Source organism: Triticum dicoccoides, chromosome 3B (genome assembly GCF_002162155.2).
Source record: "Triticum dicoccoides isolate Atlit2015 ecotype Zavitan chromosome 3B, WEW_v2.0, whole genome shotgun sequence".
Lineage (NCBI taxonomy): Eukaryota > Viridiplantae > Streptophyta > Magnoliopsida > Poales > Poaceae > Triticum > Triticum dicoccoides.
This window is the reverse complement of record NC_041385.1, coordinates 259,398,973-259,415,396: the sequence shown is the minus strand read 5'-3', so window position 1 is coordinate 259,415,396 and position 16,424 is coordinate 259,398,973. Positions and strand designations below refer to the sequence as shown.

The following is a 16,424-nucleotide window of genomic DNA, read 5'->3' as shown; positions in this document are numbered from 1 at the left end:
TTATTAAGGATTTCTCCAGGCCAACACAATGGGCGTTTAGTGACTACACCTCATGATCCCTTGTTAGGTCTTTTCGGCTACCGTACCAATCCTTATTTTCATAGGCGTTTGGTGTAACCTTCTACGTGTCCTTGCACTTTATCTCCTCCTACGTTTTTGGATGCAATGGAAAAAAGTGGTCCCTGTGGTTTTTTTGGGTGGATCGGGCATGACGAAGGTCCGGACGCCTGCAAACCTCTCCTACATTTGGTTTCGGTTTGTGTGATTTTAGACTCCAGTGTGGTTGACAACATATTTAGACCGTTCGGTCTAGACATTTAAAGGCGATTTGGTGAACCACATTGAAGTTGCCGTTACAAGGGTGAATCGTTTTGTTGGCTGCGTTATACCGTTCGCCAGCTAGGGTTGACATTTGCGAACCGCCTAGATTGCAGTTTAAGTGTGCTTGGGGACGGCAGTTTTACAAAAGGCATGGCATTTTGTTTATTTTAGTGCATTTTTCATCTAAAAACTGCCACCATCAAATCTTGATCGTGTGGCGTGTGGAGGGGTTGCTGGAGGGATGTTCCTGGCGACTGTTCGCCAAGTAATAACATTCCCGAAAAGAAAAAGCAGTAGAGCGTGATTTTGAGCGGCGGTACAAAGGTACCCGTAGCAGGTCGCCCCTATCCGTATCCGGTCGCCTAAATATTTTCCTCCCTGTCGCCCTCCCTCCTTCCTTTCCTCCACTCGCGCTTCGCTCTCAGATCCCTTCTCCTCCGTCTCGCCCGCGTGTTGGGGTAGGAGCCATGGCGGACCAGCTCACCGACGACCAGATCGCCGAGTTCAAGGAGGCCTTCAGCCTCTTCGACAAGGACGGAGACGGTTCGATCCCCTCTCTGTTCTCCTCTTTCAACATGTACTACTGTATGATTTGCACGACTTCATTCGATGTGCGCGCACTCGCTGTAGTTGATGCGGTGCCTTGCACTGGCGTGTAGATGTGTTGGGTGGGAGATCTGATCGACGTAGCGTATATGCGTTTGCTGGTCCGAATGGATCGCGGCGGGATTGGTTTGCGGGGTGCTCAAGATGCAGTAGATCTCGCACTCCTTTTCTCCATTCCTTGTGGATTCTGGCTCCATACATTCTTGTCTTGCCAGCGCTGTCAATCCATCACCGTGCAGTGTTCTGGTATTGCTGCGCCTTATGCTCGTCCGTTCCGGCTGATCGCTGAGCTGTCTGTCATAGCGATTAGCGAAGGCTTCAGCTGGCTGTTTGGTCGTTCCATCGGATCTCTTTCAGTGGAGCAACTGATGACCTTGCAAAGTTCCAAAAAAGGAAGTTCTACTAGGAAGAGATTGAATTATGAGAGAAGGCGGCACCATGGGGCTGCTCCGGGTTAGCATGGGTCTACCGCCTACACATCTCATGGGTGATCACACAGCATGGCCGGTGGCACTGTTGCTGCTGAGTAGGTTGCTAGAGCATGGTGGGTCACTAGTCATCAGTCTCTACTCTCTAGATTTAGCTGGAACAGCAGTGACGAGGTGCGCCGCGATGTGGTGTTAGGGTTATAGGATCATGTAATACCCCATAATTCTGTACTTATATGTTAGTAATGGGGAACTACTACCGACTTGGAATTTATCTAGGCTTCTGGGTGTTTTTCTATGGATGCCATGGGCATAGGAGTGTGATAGCATGATTAAATTTTGCATGGCTTAAACTTCACATTTTCTTCTCAGTGAATGCAACGTCGGAGTTTGTCTTTTTTGCCTATCATGCTATGGTGGTGCTAGTGTGAGACTGATAACATGGAGAATGCAATTGATGGCTGGAATAGTTATTGGTTTGATGTTTACTGATTATGAAACATCAGTTGAAGTAACTTACATGTTACCAGCTTACTGCTTGACAGAAAATATATCTGTAGAGTTGCTTTCTGTTCGAAGATTTCTAGCCAACGGTTGATGCTAGGGAAACAAGAGCCGTGACCGTGATCATACTGGTTAAGATTGATTCACAAATTTACATTAATTGTACATGGTTTTCTTATTTCTCTTCCATGAAAACATTGCCAAATTGCATTTTGGTTATGCAAAAGTACCTAGCCAAGGACCAAAATGCTTGAAGGAGCTGATCAGATGCATCAATGATGGTCCTTGATCCTCCAAAAACACCACCATTATTCTAGAGGCTGCGTACAGAAGACCCAAAGTGGTCCGACCCTTCCCTGGACCCTGCACAAGCAGGAGCTATGTGCACTGGGCTGCCCATGGTAGTTGTGGTATCACTAGCATGGTTTTCGAGTCGCGACTCATGCGAGTCGCTATGGGGCAGCGACTCGGAAGAAGTCGAGCCTGCGTTGTGACTAGTCACGACTCAGAGTCGCGAGTCGACACTAAGCTGAGTCGACCATATTTTTGCGACTCATAGACTAGTCGTCGACTAGTCGCGACTAGTCGAGCGACTCGAAATCCATGATCACTAGCTTGTTGAATGTGTTTGTTGGCATGTGTATGAGGACATATGTTTATTGTAGGGAAGGTCTAAAGAAATGTCCTCTGCTACTTTGATTGTGTAGATTTGAATATTTGAAATATTCACTAATGATTTCCTTTTGTAAACTTGCTGATTATGTTAAAGGCATGACACATGAACTTTCTAGGATCCATATATCTTCTCTTGTATGATGAAAAGCAATACCTGTTGTAAATTTGAAGAGGATTCTCAAATATGTTTCTAGTCTTGAAACTGTGAAAATGTTTTTCTTGCAATAGAAAACCATGCAACTGATTTATGAAGTATTCCCTCCGTCCCATAATGTAAGATGTTTTTTTGGCACTAGTGTAGTGCCAAAAAAATGTCTTACATTATGGGACGGAGGGAGTACTTGCAAGTCAAAACAAATCTTTGCTGCAATAGGCCACATGTCTTATTCTTCTATCTGTTTGGGCTTTGGTACTGATCAAGTCGATGGAATGTTTACGTAAATACTTTTCTGGATAGTTGTATTTCAAGTACTCAAGCCTTGAATGTTCTTCTAGTGCCAAAAAAACGTCTTACATTATGGGACGGAGGGAGTACTTGCAAGTCAAAACAAATCTTTGCTGTAATAGGCCACATGTCTTATTCTTCTATCTGTTTGGGCTTTTGGTACTGATCAAGTCCATGGAATGTTTACGTAAATACTTTTCTGGATAGTTGTATTTCAAGTATTCAAGCCTTGAATGTTCTTATGAAATTGCATCATTGTCCACTTAAACTGTATTTGTGTTTGTTTGCTACCCTTTAATGATTCCATGCACCCAAAATTCCAGATGAAGAAAGAGACTGTAAGATTTGTTCTGACGGACCCAATCATTGGTCCATTACTGTCTTTTGCATTAGCATAGCTGAAATGATCTCTAAAGGTTAGATAAATGTAAATAATATTTGTGTCCTTTGAAAACCCGAAAGTTAGTTATGTTCTTGTACTGCACATGCATGTGCAAATGTGGCTTCATGATGTGTTCATTACTTCTATAAATTTCTACAAGATCATTTTGAAGATTCGCCCATTACTGGCACATATGATATGACGATTTTATTGCTGCTTGTGTTTTTCTGCATCCTTGTGGGTTTTTGTATTCCCACCTAATAGTCAGTGTTTCAAGCGGGCAAGTCAAATCAAGTTGCACCTGACTGTGGCCAGGTAGTCTGACTACTCTAGATGCTGTCTATTTGACAATTAGCCAGGCCTGCTAGTCAGGGCATTTAGACAGGCTGGCAATAGGTTTTCGAGTCATACTTAGTGTGTCTGGTTTGAGCCCAAGCCAAACCCCACCAAAAATTTGGCTTAGGTTTTGCCTGCCTATGTTTTGGACACTGTTGGCAAGAAAATTGAAAGTGGGCTAAGGAGCAAGGTCATACCAAATTTTTGTCAGACATCCAAGCAAGAACCAAAATTTCAGTCATGACTGAAACAATCAGTAGGGCTGATTTGGCTGCAAACAAAACATTCCTATAGTCCGTGTTAAGACCTCTTATATTGCATACAGAAGTGAATTGCTTACATAAATCTCTGGGGCATTTCATTCTTGCACAGTATTACCATTCTATGTATATTTGTAGAAGCAGTTTAAGTTATTAGACTAAAAAACTGTTGGCCTCCTGAACAGGCTGCATCACCACCAAGGAGCTTGGAACTGTGATGCGCTCGCTGGGGCAGAACCCCACTGAAGCAGAGCTTCAGGATATGATCAATGAAGTGGATGCTGATGGCAATGGAACGATTGACTTTCCTGAGTTCCTCAACCTGATGGCACGTAAGATGAAGGACACTGATTCCGAGGAGGAGCTTAAGGAGGCTTTCCGTGTGTTTGACAAGGACCAGAATGGTTTCATCTCGGCAGCTGAACTCCGCCATGTCATGACCAACCTTGGTGAGAAGCTGACAGACGAGGAGGTGGATGAGATGATCCGTGAGGCTGACGTGGATGGTGACGGCCAGATCAATTACGAAGAGTTTGTGAAGGTGATGATGGCCAAGTGAGCTGCCATACTAAGCTAGTTCTCTCTTTTTAGATGAACTAAGCTAGTTCTCTCTTGATGTTAGCAGCTAGTTTAGCCTTGAAAACTGACAGCACTCGGTACTACTGTTAAGTCCAGTGAATGAACATATTGCGCGTGCTTCCTTCTCAGGGATGTTGAGAATTTCGTTTGGATTTTCTTGCAGTTGTATTACCTTTGTACAATGTAGCTTTCCTTCCAAATTGAGATCATGAATTTGCTCTAGCTTATTCTTTCATTGTATCAAGTTGCATGGATGTCTGATATTTTTGTGTGCGTGTGTGTTATCAACTCCTTGGGGTGCAGGATTTTGTTGTGGTTTACCAGTAATGATGTAGACAATGTAGTACATCTCACATAAATGCTCGGTCATGGAGTTTTTGTTTGAAAAGCTGACTGCAGATATCGTGATTGCGCATTTCGTCGAAATTATGCCTTAGCCAGTCTTCTTCACATATACGACTACTTTGCTTCTCTTGCCTTTCCTCTTTTGCAAAAGATCAATCTGTGCATTCTATTCTACATCTTCTCCAGCGATTTAGTATGGCTCTTCTGTCCCTGTTGCATCTCGCGATTTAAAATTCGGTCACCTGTATTAAATTGGAAAAGGTGGGAATAATGCTGGAATTCGCGTTGGTTCTCTTGTTTTCTAAAGAACAGTTGCTGGAAAACGACAGTCACTGATTTTTCCTTCGTACAAAAAGAGCGCAAGAAATCTCAAGCAAGCATTATTCAACTAGTAGGAATTTGTCAAATCAATTATGTCCTGCCGACCGAATCATCTACGGAGTTCCCGCCTTTATTTTTCTCCCCAGCAAATAAAATACTTTTCAACCTTGGATAAACAAATAATGGACAAACCAAATGAGTAGTAGATTATAATATTATAGCTATTAAACAAAACAAAATAAGATGCACCTGCACGGAAAGGCTTGTCAAATTTCTTTTCTAAGAGGGAATCCATTTTACACGCCCATTTGCAGTGTTTTTTCAATCACAGCGAACCTAGTTATAAGTTCCATTCCCTGTAATTTATTCCATCTTATCTGGAACACTCATTTGTCCTCTGATCACACACAAAAACAAGTATAACTCTGATGGATTTTACATGATGTCCATGTACATTTCCTCAATGTCATTAGCTCCACCCTTAATCCAACAAGAAGAAATCATCCCATTTCTCACCGACAAATGGTGGCATGCATCTATTATTCTCGATTGGTATAATCTCTTGTCAGTTGCGTCTCCTCGACGGGACGTTTTGAGATAATAAACTCATTTTCTTCGAGAAATGTAGCAGAAAATTGTAAGAAAGAGAAAGCAGATTGCATTAAGAAAAGCAGACCCTCAGCAGTATTATATATACTCCTACTACTTAATAGGCAAACTTTAACGGGTGGGCAGTGCCTCGATCAGACTAGATTAACTCCATCATCTTTGGGAGCGTATCAGGCCAAGAAGTGCATGCAGTCAGCTTTTGTAGTTACACATGTACAGTATGCGCACTGTGCCTGCAGTTGGAGCAAAATAATGGCCATCTCATGCGGAACCGGATCCTCTAACATTAAGAAGGAAAGTTAGAGAAGCTACAATCCCTTAACTTTCCTTCTTGCAACCCATATGATTAAGGCTAAAATAATTTAAATTAATATGCAAATTACAGATTTAATGTGTACATTCATAATTATTACATACAAACAATTTAATGGTGAAATAAAATTAATTATAGATTATTTATATCTACAGTAAATATGAATAGTAAATAATCCGCTAAACGCTTCTAACATTCCTTCTTTATTTTACACTATAATTATACTGTAGCACCGTGACTTTGCTTCTCTAAGTTAGAGGATCCGCCTCCATCTCATGCATGGCCAAAGCAAAAGTCTACTAGCTGCCTGCTACTGCCCAACCCTGGGTTAACCTGAATCCATGAGCTTCCCGTGCCCAATTTTCCAGCTTCCAGCAGAACCTGCCCTAGTTTGACATGCAGTACTAGCCCAGCTAGCCAGATACTACCATGTTTTTGTCACACAGAGAAACAATACTCCTGCTTCGAGAGTTTCGCAAAGGGTTCTTTAGACTTATGTGACGCATTCAGAGATGAAGAAATGAAGTCAAAATCTGGAGGCCCGGAGATTCAAACATGTGTGGGTGGGTTCTCTTTACAAGTTATCTCATCAGCAAATTCCAAGGCAGTCTGTATGTGCATGCCCAGTCAAACAGTCATACATTAATTAATCCAGCAGATGAGTAGATGAACTACTCCGAGAATAATTAACCTAACTAACAACAGCAATCCCAGTAAACTGATCACGCGAAACAATCCAAATCTTGCACGGTTTGTAGAAAAAATATTGTGGAACGGGCACCTAAAGCATTGAGTTTTGCTGGGTCAGCCTATCTGACTCGTATGCATTGCTGTTGGACCGCGATGGTAGATGGCACGAGTCCGCGCGGCTTGGTGCGCCGCCCTATTAGAGTATATCTTCGGTTTGTATATTTGGTAGTTCAAATTATACTCTACCTCTATTAGTCTAGTCTTCGAGCCCAAGCTTTGTAATCTATATAAATAGCCCTTGAGGCCCCGATCAATACAACAATTACTTCTCCAATATCTCAATCTATCATGGTATCCGACGCCTAGGTTTTCCGCACCTGGTATGGCTCCGCCACCTGCGCCGCCGCCCCGGCCGATTCAGCCCCTCTTCTCCATGGCCGACTTCCGCGCCGCCGGTGCACCACCCCCTACCTCCACCTCTACAACTACTCAAACACCTCCCCCTCCAAACCCTATGTTCTCCCTAGCCGACACCATTACCGACGTCTCTCCCTTCATACCAATCTCATTAGACCTCGGCATCCACAACTACAAGGGCAAGAATCCCGTCTACCGGCCTCCTGCATCTCCTCCTGCCGGACCTGCACCAGCCTCGTCATCCACCGCTCCCGCGCCACCAGCTCCGTCGCCATGGCCTCCTCAGCATGATCCTTGGACTGGCCTCGTCCAGGCTTGGTCGATGCCATGGTCGGCCCCCTCGCGTATGGTGCTCCTCCTGCGTACACGGGCACGTGGAGCCCCGGTCTTCGTCCAGCCACAGGCTCTCCGGGACTCCTTGGACCCAGGCCGCCGGCGCACGTCTACACCGCCACTCCTACTCCGCCTACCAGCATGCCAGGACCACCGTCGCCCTACAACACCATGCCGGCCTTCTACGGCAACATGCAGGCCCCAATCGCATACTACCCATCCGCTATCCCCTACGTCAACATGCAAGCTCCTGGCCCCTCTGCTCCTCCCCAACAGCCGGCTTGGGACCAAGCCGCCTTCATCAACGCCATGAACAATTTTGTCCTCAACGACGCAGGTACGGATTGGATTTTCGATTCTGGTGCATCAATGCATATGTCTTCAAATATGAATTTATTGTCAGCTTGTTTTCCTTCTGCTTTTTCCACTATCACCATTGGCGATGGCTCCACCATCCCTGTTTCATGCACTGGTCACTCTTACATCCCTTCCTCTCATGCCAATTTTCTTCTACGCAATATTCTTGTGGTTCCTTCCATCATCAAAAATCTTATCTCTGTTAGACAATTTTGCATTGACAACAAAGTTATCCTAGCCTTTGACCCTTTTGGTTTGTCTGTGAAAGATCTGACAACGGGGACGGTCCTCGCTCGGTACAATAGCACGGGCGATCTTTATCCTCTTCATGGCGCGCCCACATCCACCTCTCGTGCCATGCTCGCCTCTGTTGATCTATGGCATCGTCGTCTCGGTCACCCCAGCAAAAACACTTTGACGTCTTTACTCCAAGAATTTTGTATCCCTAGTTCTAGCAGTCCTCATAATCCCTCTCTCTGTAATGCATGTCAATGTGGCAAACATGTTAGATTACCTTTTGGAACCTCTACTACCATTAGTACTTTTCCTTTTGAGTTACTTCACTGTGATTTATGGACCTCTCCAGTCCCTAGTGTTTCTGGTTATAAATATTATCTTGTGATCCTGGATGATTATTCTCACTATACTTGGACCTTTCCTCTTCGCGCTAAATCTGAAGTACCTGCAATCTTTCTCAACTTTCGACAATATGTAATCACACACTTTGGCTTGCCAATTCGATTTATTCAATGTGATAACGGTCGTGAATTTGATAACACCCAAAACCGCACCTTCTTTCTCTCTCAAGGCATCCTTCTTCGTTTTTCATGCCCTTATACATCTTCTCAAAATGGTAAAGCTGAACGCTGTCTTCGCTCTATTAATGATGTTCTTCGCACATTGCTTTTACAAGCTTCTCTTCCTTCCCGTTTTTGGGTTGAAGCCCTTCGCACCGCCACACTACTTCTTAATATTCGACCAACTAAAACTTGCCCTCTTTATTCGCCTTTCCAATCTCTTTTTCTCTCCCACCCTGACTATTCTTTTCTGCGTGTTTTTGGCTGTCTATGCTTTCCCAACATTGCCTCTACCGCCTCCAACAAACTAGAACCACGCTCACTACCTTGCATTCACCTTGGTCTTTCTGATGATCACAAAGGATATCGTTGTTTCGATCCATCTTCTGGTCGTATCATTCTCTCTCGTCATGTCACATTCGATGAAAATACTTTTCCTTTTTCTGTCACTACAACCACAAAACCAATTCCACCACAATCCGCCACCACCAAAACCCCTTCCCTAGTTCGTCCTTCAGTCATCTCTGCTGCCATGGAATCTTGTTCCGTCTCTCCGTCGGAATCACCCATCGTCAGCCACCCTCCTGCCCCGTCCCCCACCTCTCCCGCAACTGCATCCTCTACCCCATCCGTCTTTCCCTCACCACATCCTACCACGGCAACCACCTCAACACCCACCACCTCTGATTCTTCTTCCTCACCGTCTTCTTTAACCGAAAACCCACTGCCACCCAATGCCGTTCTTATACCACCGCTCACCAATGATCATGTCATGTGCACCCGTGGAAAACGAGGATTTCTTCTCCCCACCAAACGTCTCAATCTTACCGCCACCCCAACCATCTCTCCTATTCCAACCAGTTATAAGCGAGCTCTTCTTGACCCTCTCTGGCTTTCCGCTATGCGTGATGAATTTGAAGCTCTTCAGCAAAATAATACATGGACTCTTGTTCCCAAACCTTCTGGTGTTAACATTGTTTCTGGCAAATGGGTTTTTCGTCATAAATTTCATTCCGATGGCACTCTCGCTCGTTACAAAGCTCGTTGGGTGTGTCGTGGTTTCTCCCAGCAGCATGGTGTTGACTTTGATGAGACTTTTTCTCCTGTTGTTAAACCAAGCACTATTCGTGTTGTTCTTAGTCTTGCTGTTTCCTCTTCTTGGCCTATTCATCAACTTGATGTTAAAAATGCTTTTCTCCATGGCACTCTCAATGAAACTGTCTATTGTCAACAACCTTCGGGTTTTGAGAATTCCTCTTCTCCTGATTTTGTTTGTCTTCTTCACAAATCTCTGTACGGTCTTAAACAAGCACCTCGTGCTTGGTTTCATCGCTTCACCACCTTTATTCACACAATAGGTTTTACCGCGTCTAAATCTGATTCATCTCTCTTCATTTTTCATTCCTCCTCCCATACTGCCTATCTTCTCTTATATGTTGATGACATAATTCTCACCGCCTCTTCTGATTCCTTTTTACAACACATTATATCTTCTCTTAATCGTGAATTTTCCATGACTGATCTCGGTCCTCTTCATCACTTTCTTGGGATCACTGTTTCCCGCACTTCATCTACACTCTTTCTATCTCAACGTCAGTACATTCTTGATTTACTCTCTCGTGCAGGGATGACTGACTGTCAACCTTGTCGTACGCCGGTCGACGTTGGTACTAAGCTGTCGGCCGACGGTGAACCCTTTTCTGATCCTACTCTATATCGCAGTATCATTGGTGCTCTCCAGTATGCCACCCTCACTCGCCCTGATATATCTTATTCTGTTCAACAAGCCTGCTTATATATGCATGATCCTCGTGTTCCTCATTATTCTCATGTCAAGAGAATACTTCGGTATCTCAAAGGTACTATTGATCATGGTCTTCTTCTTAATTCTTCCTCTCCAACAAGCTTGACAGTTTATTCTGATGCAGACTGGGTGGGTTGCCCAGATACTCGACGATCTACATCCGGCTTTTGTGTTTATTTGGGTGACAATCTTGTTTCTTGGTCTTCCAAAAGGCAGGTTACAGTTTCCAGATCGTCTGCAGAAGCTGAATACAGGTCTGTTGCTCATTCAGTGGCCGAGGCAGCGTGGCTCCGTCAGCTTTTGGTTGAGCTTCATCGACCAATCGAGCGTGCAACTATTGTGTATTGCGACAATATTTCTGCAGTCTACATGGCGTCCAATCCTGTTCAGCATCGACGCACCAAGCACATCGAGATTGATATCCATTTTGTTCGTGAAAAAGTGGCTCTTGGTGAGGTCCGTGTGCTTCATGTTCCTACCACTGCGCAATTTGCTGATATTTTCACCAAGGGGCTCCCTACTGCAGCACTCACTGGCATTCGATCCAGTCTCAACATTGTTACACCGGATGTTGACACTGCGGGGGGGTATTAGAGTATATCTTCGGTTTGTATATTTGGTAGTTCAAATTGTACTCTATCTCTATTAGTCTAGTCTTGGAGCCCAAACTTTGTAATCTATATAAATAGCCCTTGAGGCCCCGATCAATACAACAATTACTTCTCCAATATCTCAATCTATCACGCCCCCCTCCGACGACCCCGACAGCTCGGTGCACTCGACCTTGCTCCGCCGCGTCGTCTTCACGCGCACTTGTATCCCCCATGACACGACGCGCCTGCACACCCTTTCCACCACGTCCCTCCCGCGGCGGTGCCACCTGCCGCTCTCCAGGGCGCCGCGCAGCTCCGAGGCCACCTCCGCCATCGCTGGCCGGCGCTCCACGCTCTCCGACACGCACCGCGCTGCCACGGACAGGACCCTGGCGATCGCGGCCTCGGCGTCGGTGCCGGGACGGGGAGCGGCCACCCTCCCGTCGAACACCTGGCGCGCCAGCCCGGCGCCGATCAGCGGCAGCGCCCACGCGACGATGGACGACGGGGAGGCGTTCACGTCCATCACCTTGCGCCCGCTGATGAGCTCAAGGAGCACCACGCCGAAGCTGAACACGTCGCTCTCGGGCCCCAGCCGGCCCGGCTCCGTGTAGCTCGGGTCCAGGTACCCCATCGTGCCCGCCGGCGCCGGCCTCGGCGCGCCCGCGGCCGCGACCCTGACCGCGAGGCTGAAGTCGGCGAGGCGGGCGCGGCCGTCGCGGCCGAGCAGGACGTTGGCCGTCTTGACGTCCCGGTGTATGACGCGGGGCGCGGCGCCGTGCAGCGCGCGCATGGCCCGCGCCACGTCGAGCGCGATCTCCACGCGGCGCGGCCACGGCGGCGGCCTCGGGGACCGGTGCAGCAGGTCGTGCAGCGAGCCGTTGGGCATGAACTCCATGACGAGAAGCGGCGACCGCCCCGCTGCTACCGCGCCGACGAGGCTCACGACGCCCGGGTGGTGGCACGCGGCCGTGAGCACGGCGATCTCGTTGGCGAGCTTGGCCTCCCCCTGCGGGTGCGACGCCTTCTTGACGGCGACGGTGAGGAGCCTCCTGCCGTGGCCAGCGCCGCCCCTGAGCCTGGCCCTGTAGACGCAGCCGTGGCTGCCCTTGCCGACGACGTTCTTGGCCGCGAAGCCGCCGGTCGCCGCCTCGATCTCATGGTAGGAAAACTCCTTCATGCTCTTGGCGTGTTGCTACCTGCCTGCCTACTGACTGACCTACGGTCGGGTTCTTGGTGGTGCAATGGCAGTGCCGTGTGTGAGCGGAGTGCAAGCAATGCTCGCTGGCTGCTCGCAAAGCAGTAGGAGTAGTAGTAGCAACTAGGCAGGGAATAAAGGGAAAAAGAAGAGGCGAGGAAAGGTAAAGGCAATGGATCAAAGGTGGTAAAGGTTGGTGATTACGTGTTTTTTTTAGAGGGAGGGAGGGGACGGATTTTGGAGAGGGATGATGATGCTTTTGCTTGGTCTCCTAAAGGATGATGAAATTTGTCTTGGTAACAAGGAGAAAACAAAACAACAGACCAAGAAAGCAAATATGGATTACTTGCTGTCTCTGCCTCTTCCTCACCCTCCCCTCTTGTATCTACTGCACCGTCTAAATACATAAAAGATAGAAAAAGGCAGTGACACGGCGGGTCGTGGTTCGGGTCGTCGAGGAGTGGTTGCGATGGATACAAGATCCTCGCAGCAACACAACAAAATCAGCAGCAGAGGATGTCTATTGTCAGCGCCGAATGTGGGCGGGCGGGCGGTCCGGTTTTCATGGCACGGATACATATATATACCCTTGTTGGGGCGACGCCCCCACCTGATCACGCCGTGACGGGGGAAGAACTGATTGACTGACTAGCTTTAGGTTTGTTTGGTTGGTTGTTGTGATATTCTTCCTACGTAGCCACCCAAACCTCAATCACCATGTACTACAAACAGAGGACCAGACTGTTTTGTTCCAGGTCAAATAATCGTGACATGTTGGCACCCACAAAAAGGCGTATGTGCTTAGGCCAACTCCACCGCGCCGACCCATTTCATCCGCATGCGTCCGTTTGAGCCGCGGCGGACAGAAAAGTCGGCCCAACGTGCCGACCCAGACAGACACGCATATGCTTTTTGTCCGCCCACCGACCAATTCTCGGCCCCTTTTTTATTATTACCAAGCAAATGTCTTAAGGCCAACTCCACCGCACGACCCCAAACGGACGTTCGGTTTGGCCGGATTTTGTCCCTTTGGGGCGGCGATAGGTTCGCCCGTGTCCGGTCATGTCCGTTGGGTCGTGCGTGCGCCCATCGCGCGGCCGCATCCCAAATCACGTTCGCGTTGGACATGATTTAAAAAAAAGAAAAACGTAAATAAAATGGCTAAAAAGTAAATAAACGCAGTTTAAAAAACATAAAATTTAGTTAGGGGTCACGGCCACAAAATGACCCAGTTTAGCAGTTCACTTAACGGCCCAGTGCCATAATTAACATAAAAAGAAAATAAAAAACGCCGCAGCGCGATCCTGCCGCGCCCGTCGATGCCATGGCCCTCGCCGTCTTCAGTGGCCGCCGGTGTCGTCGTCGTCGCTGACGAGGTCGACGTAGGCCGGCGGCATCCAGAGGTGGGACGGCGACGCGTGGTACACGGAGGCGGCCTGGAAGGCCGGAGGTGCCTGCACCACCTCCTCCCGTGGCGAGGCCTCCCGCTCCAGTGACCGCGGCGGCGTGGGGCACCAGTTCACGCCCCCCACGGCGTCGGCCACGTCCGGAACCGTGCACGACCAGCTCCACCGCTGGCCTACCAGGCCCGTGTGAAACGCGGCGACGGGCTCCTCCTCTAGCACCTCCTCCCTCCTCTCCTCCTCCTTGACGGCCACCATCTCCAGCTCGGGGAAGGCGACGTCGCCGGCGGCAGAGAGTGCCAGCGCCTCCTCCAAGCCGTCCCATTGGCGCTCGTCGTGCATGTTCATGGAGTCCTCCATGACACGCTGCATGAGCCGGGCCTCCTCCTCCACTGTCATGCGAGGAGGTGGAGGTGGTGACGGAGAAGGGGACGGCGACGGCATGGGCGTGAGGCCGCGCACCCACGTACGCCCGCGCACCTCTCGACGTGATCGCCGCGGCCCCGACACTGTGCCGGCGAAGTAGGACGCGCGCCGCACGTCGTGCTCGTCTTGGAGACACGTGTCCCAGAGCACGGAATCGAGGGTGCACCTGTCGTCGTAGTAGAGGTCGTCGGGGAGGAGGCGGCGGCGGCGCTCGATCTCATCGCGGCGCACACGGCCGCCATCGGCACCGGCGGGATCGGGACCCGGTCGACGCTGAGGTGCCAGTTGTTGGGGAGGTGGACGTCGCTCTACGGGACCGGTGTCCTCGTCTCCCAGTACCGCCGTCACATGTCGGCGCTGAGGTACTGCCGGTCGCGCTCGCCGGTGGGCCTAGGGGTGATGGTGAAGGGGGCCGGCGCAGGGGATCGATGGGAGGAGGGCGGCGGTGACGCGGGCTCCTCCTTCTTCATGGAGCTGCGGCGGCGGCCCGGGGAGGAGCCGGCCTCGCGGTCATGCTTCCTCTTGCGGCCGCAGTTCCACAGGCCCATGGCTGCGAGGTGGCCGGTCGGCGAGTTCGAGGCCTAGGGTTTGGAGGTGTCGGGTTTCGAGGAGGCCGCGGGGTGGAGTGGGGAGTGTGGACGACGACCGGTCCACGGCTTCCGCATTTAAGTACAACCGCGACGTTTCCCTGGGGGGATGACAGGCGGGCCCGGCCGCGTGTGCGCATTGATGTGGGTGGGTGGGAGGTAGGTGGCCGCCTGCCACGCGGCCTCGACGCGGACGAGCGCGCGTCCGTTTGCTGTTTGCCGTGACCCAAAACTGGCGCATGTTTGCACTCGAGATGGGTCGGCCTGGACACAAAACGGACAGGATGAATCCAGACCGTCGCACGCTGGGCCGATCGGTTTGTCCCTTTTACCCCAAACGGACGGGGCTAGACAGAATTGGGTCGCATGGTGGAGTTGGCCTAATACATAATCACTATTGTAAAGGATCTCATCTATTACCGGTTTCACGGTTCATACCATAAAAATCAAAAATCTCTCTAGCTTTCCGTACTATGTGATAAAATTCATTCATAAGAACAAGGGTGTCTATATTTTTAGCTCTAGAATCTTTTATAACAGGTAATTCATAGAACAATCTTTGCATGGTAGGATGAATACGGATAAATCTACTTTCAAGTTTCGGAAATAGTGCTAAAATAGCTTCCGCATATGTTTTAGTTCTTTTAAGTACAGGAGCATCATCACAAGTCAAGGTTCCAACACAATTAAAGAATTCTTGGATGGCTTCTTTTCCCATAATATTCCCTTGTCCCAAAACAAAAGTTTTATCATCTAGATTATCAAAACGCCCAATTTTTTGAGTTCTGCCATCATCTGTTTCTGCCATACCAAAATCACTCGTGATGATAGGTTCAAAGCAAGCAAAAGATCGAACGAGAAAAAGACAAACGAAAAGAGGGCAAATAAAAGGCAAATATTTTTGTGCTTTTCGCAAAAAAACGTTTTAGAAGTTGGGGAGATGAAAACGAGAGGCAAATGGCAAATAATGTAAATTGCAAGGAGATGAGATTTGTGATTGGGTACCTGATAGATGTTGATGATGTCTCCCCGTCAACGGCACCAGAAATTCTTCCTGATTGCTTGTATGTGCGTTGGTATTTCCCCAAAGAGGAGAGGATGCTGCTGCACAACAATGGTAAATATTCCCCTCAGTTATGAAACCAAGGTTATCAATCCAGTAGGAGAACCAAGCAACACTATGTAAATAGTGCACACAAATAACAAATACTTGCAACCCAACACGTAAGAGGGGTTGTCAATCCCTCCTCGGTATTGAGATAGATTAAATTGTATGAGATTGGATAAATAGATCTGACAAAAGCACAAAATAAAATAAATAAAGAAAAAAATGCAGCAAGGTATTTTTGGGTTTTTGGAATAATAGATCTTAAAACAATATGATAGAAAATAGACTCGGGGGCCAAAAATTTCACTAGTGGCTTCTCTCGAGAAAATGGCATACGGTGGGTAAACAAATTACTGTTGGGCAATTGATATACGAACAAATAATTATGATGATATCCAAGGCAATGATGATGTATATAGGCATCACATCCAAGATTAGTAGACCGAAACGATTCTGCATCTACTACTATTACTCCACACATCGATCGCTATCCAGCATACATATAGTGTATTAAGTTCATGGAGAAATGGAGTAATGCAATAAAAATGATGACATGATGTAGACAAGATCTATTCATGTAGGAATAG

At 48.1% G+C, this 16,424-nt stretch overlaps 2 protein-coding genes across 2 annotated transcripts; one reads left to right on the top strand and one right to left on the bottom strand.

Moving 5' to 3' along the window:
- Positions 1 to 656: 656 nt before the first annotated feature.
- LOC119275822 (calmodulin-1) lies at positions 657 to 4,774 on the top strand. Its single transcript, XM_037556743.1, has 2 exons — positions 657 to 864; positions 4,143 to 4,774. Exons 1-2 carry the CDS (start codon positions 789 to 791, stop codon positions 4,514 to 4,516), a joined length of 450 nt encoding a protein of 149 aa, XP_037412640.1. The 5' UTR covers positions 657 to 788; the 3' UTR covers positions 4,517 to 4,774.
- A 6,351-nt stretch (positions 4,775 to 11,125) lies between these two features.
- LOC119275821 (serine/threonine-protein kinase-like protein At5g23170) lies at positions 11,126 to 13,003 on the bottom strand. The gene has a single exon (XM_037556742.1). The coding sequence runs from the start codon at positions 12,293 to 12,295 to the stop codon at positions 11,255 to 11,257; it is 1,041 nt and encodes a 346-aa protein (XP_037412639.1). The 5' UTR covers positions 12,296 to 13,003; the 3' UTR covers positions 11,126 to 11,254.
- Positions 13,004 to 16,424: the final 3,421 nt, after the last annotated feature.

Excerpts from the sequence above, each read along its gene's own strand:
- LOC119275822 (XM_037556743.1), top strand. The coding sequence starts at position 789 with ATGGCGGACCAGCTCACCGACGACCAGATCGCCGAGTTCAAGGAGGCC. Across the intron at positions 865-4,142 it reads CTTCGACAAGGACGGAGACG|GCTGCATCACCACCAAGGAG; the intron begins GTTCGATCCCCT and ends CCTCCTGAACAG.
- LOC119275821 (XM_037556742.1), bottom strand. The coding sequence starts at position 12,295 with ATGAAGGAGTTTTCCTACCATGAGATCGAGGCGGCGACCGGCGGCTTC.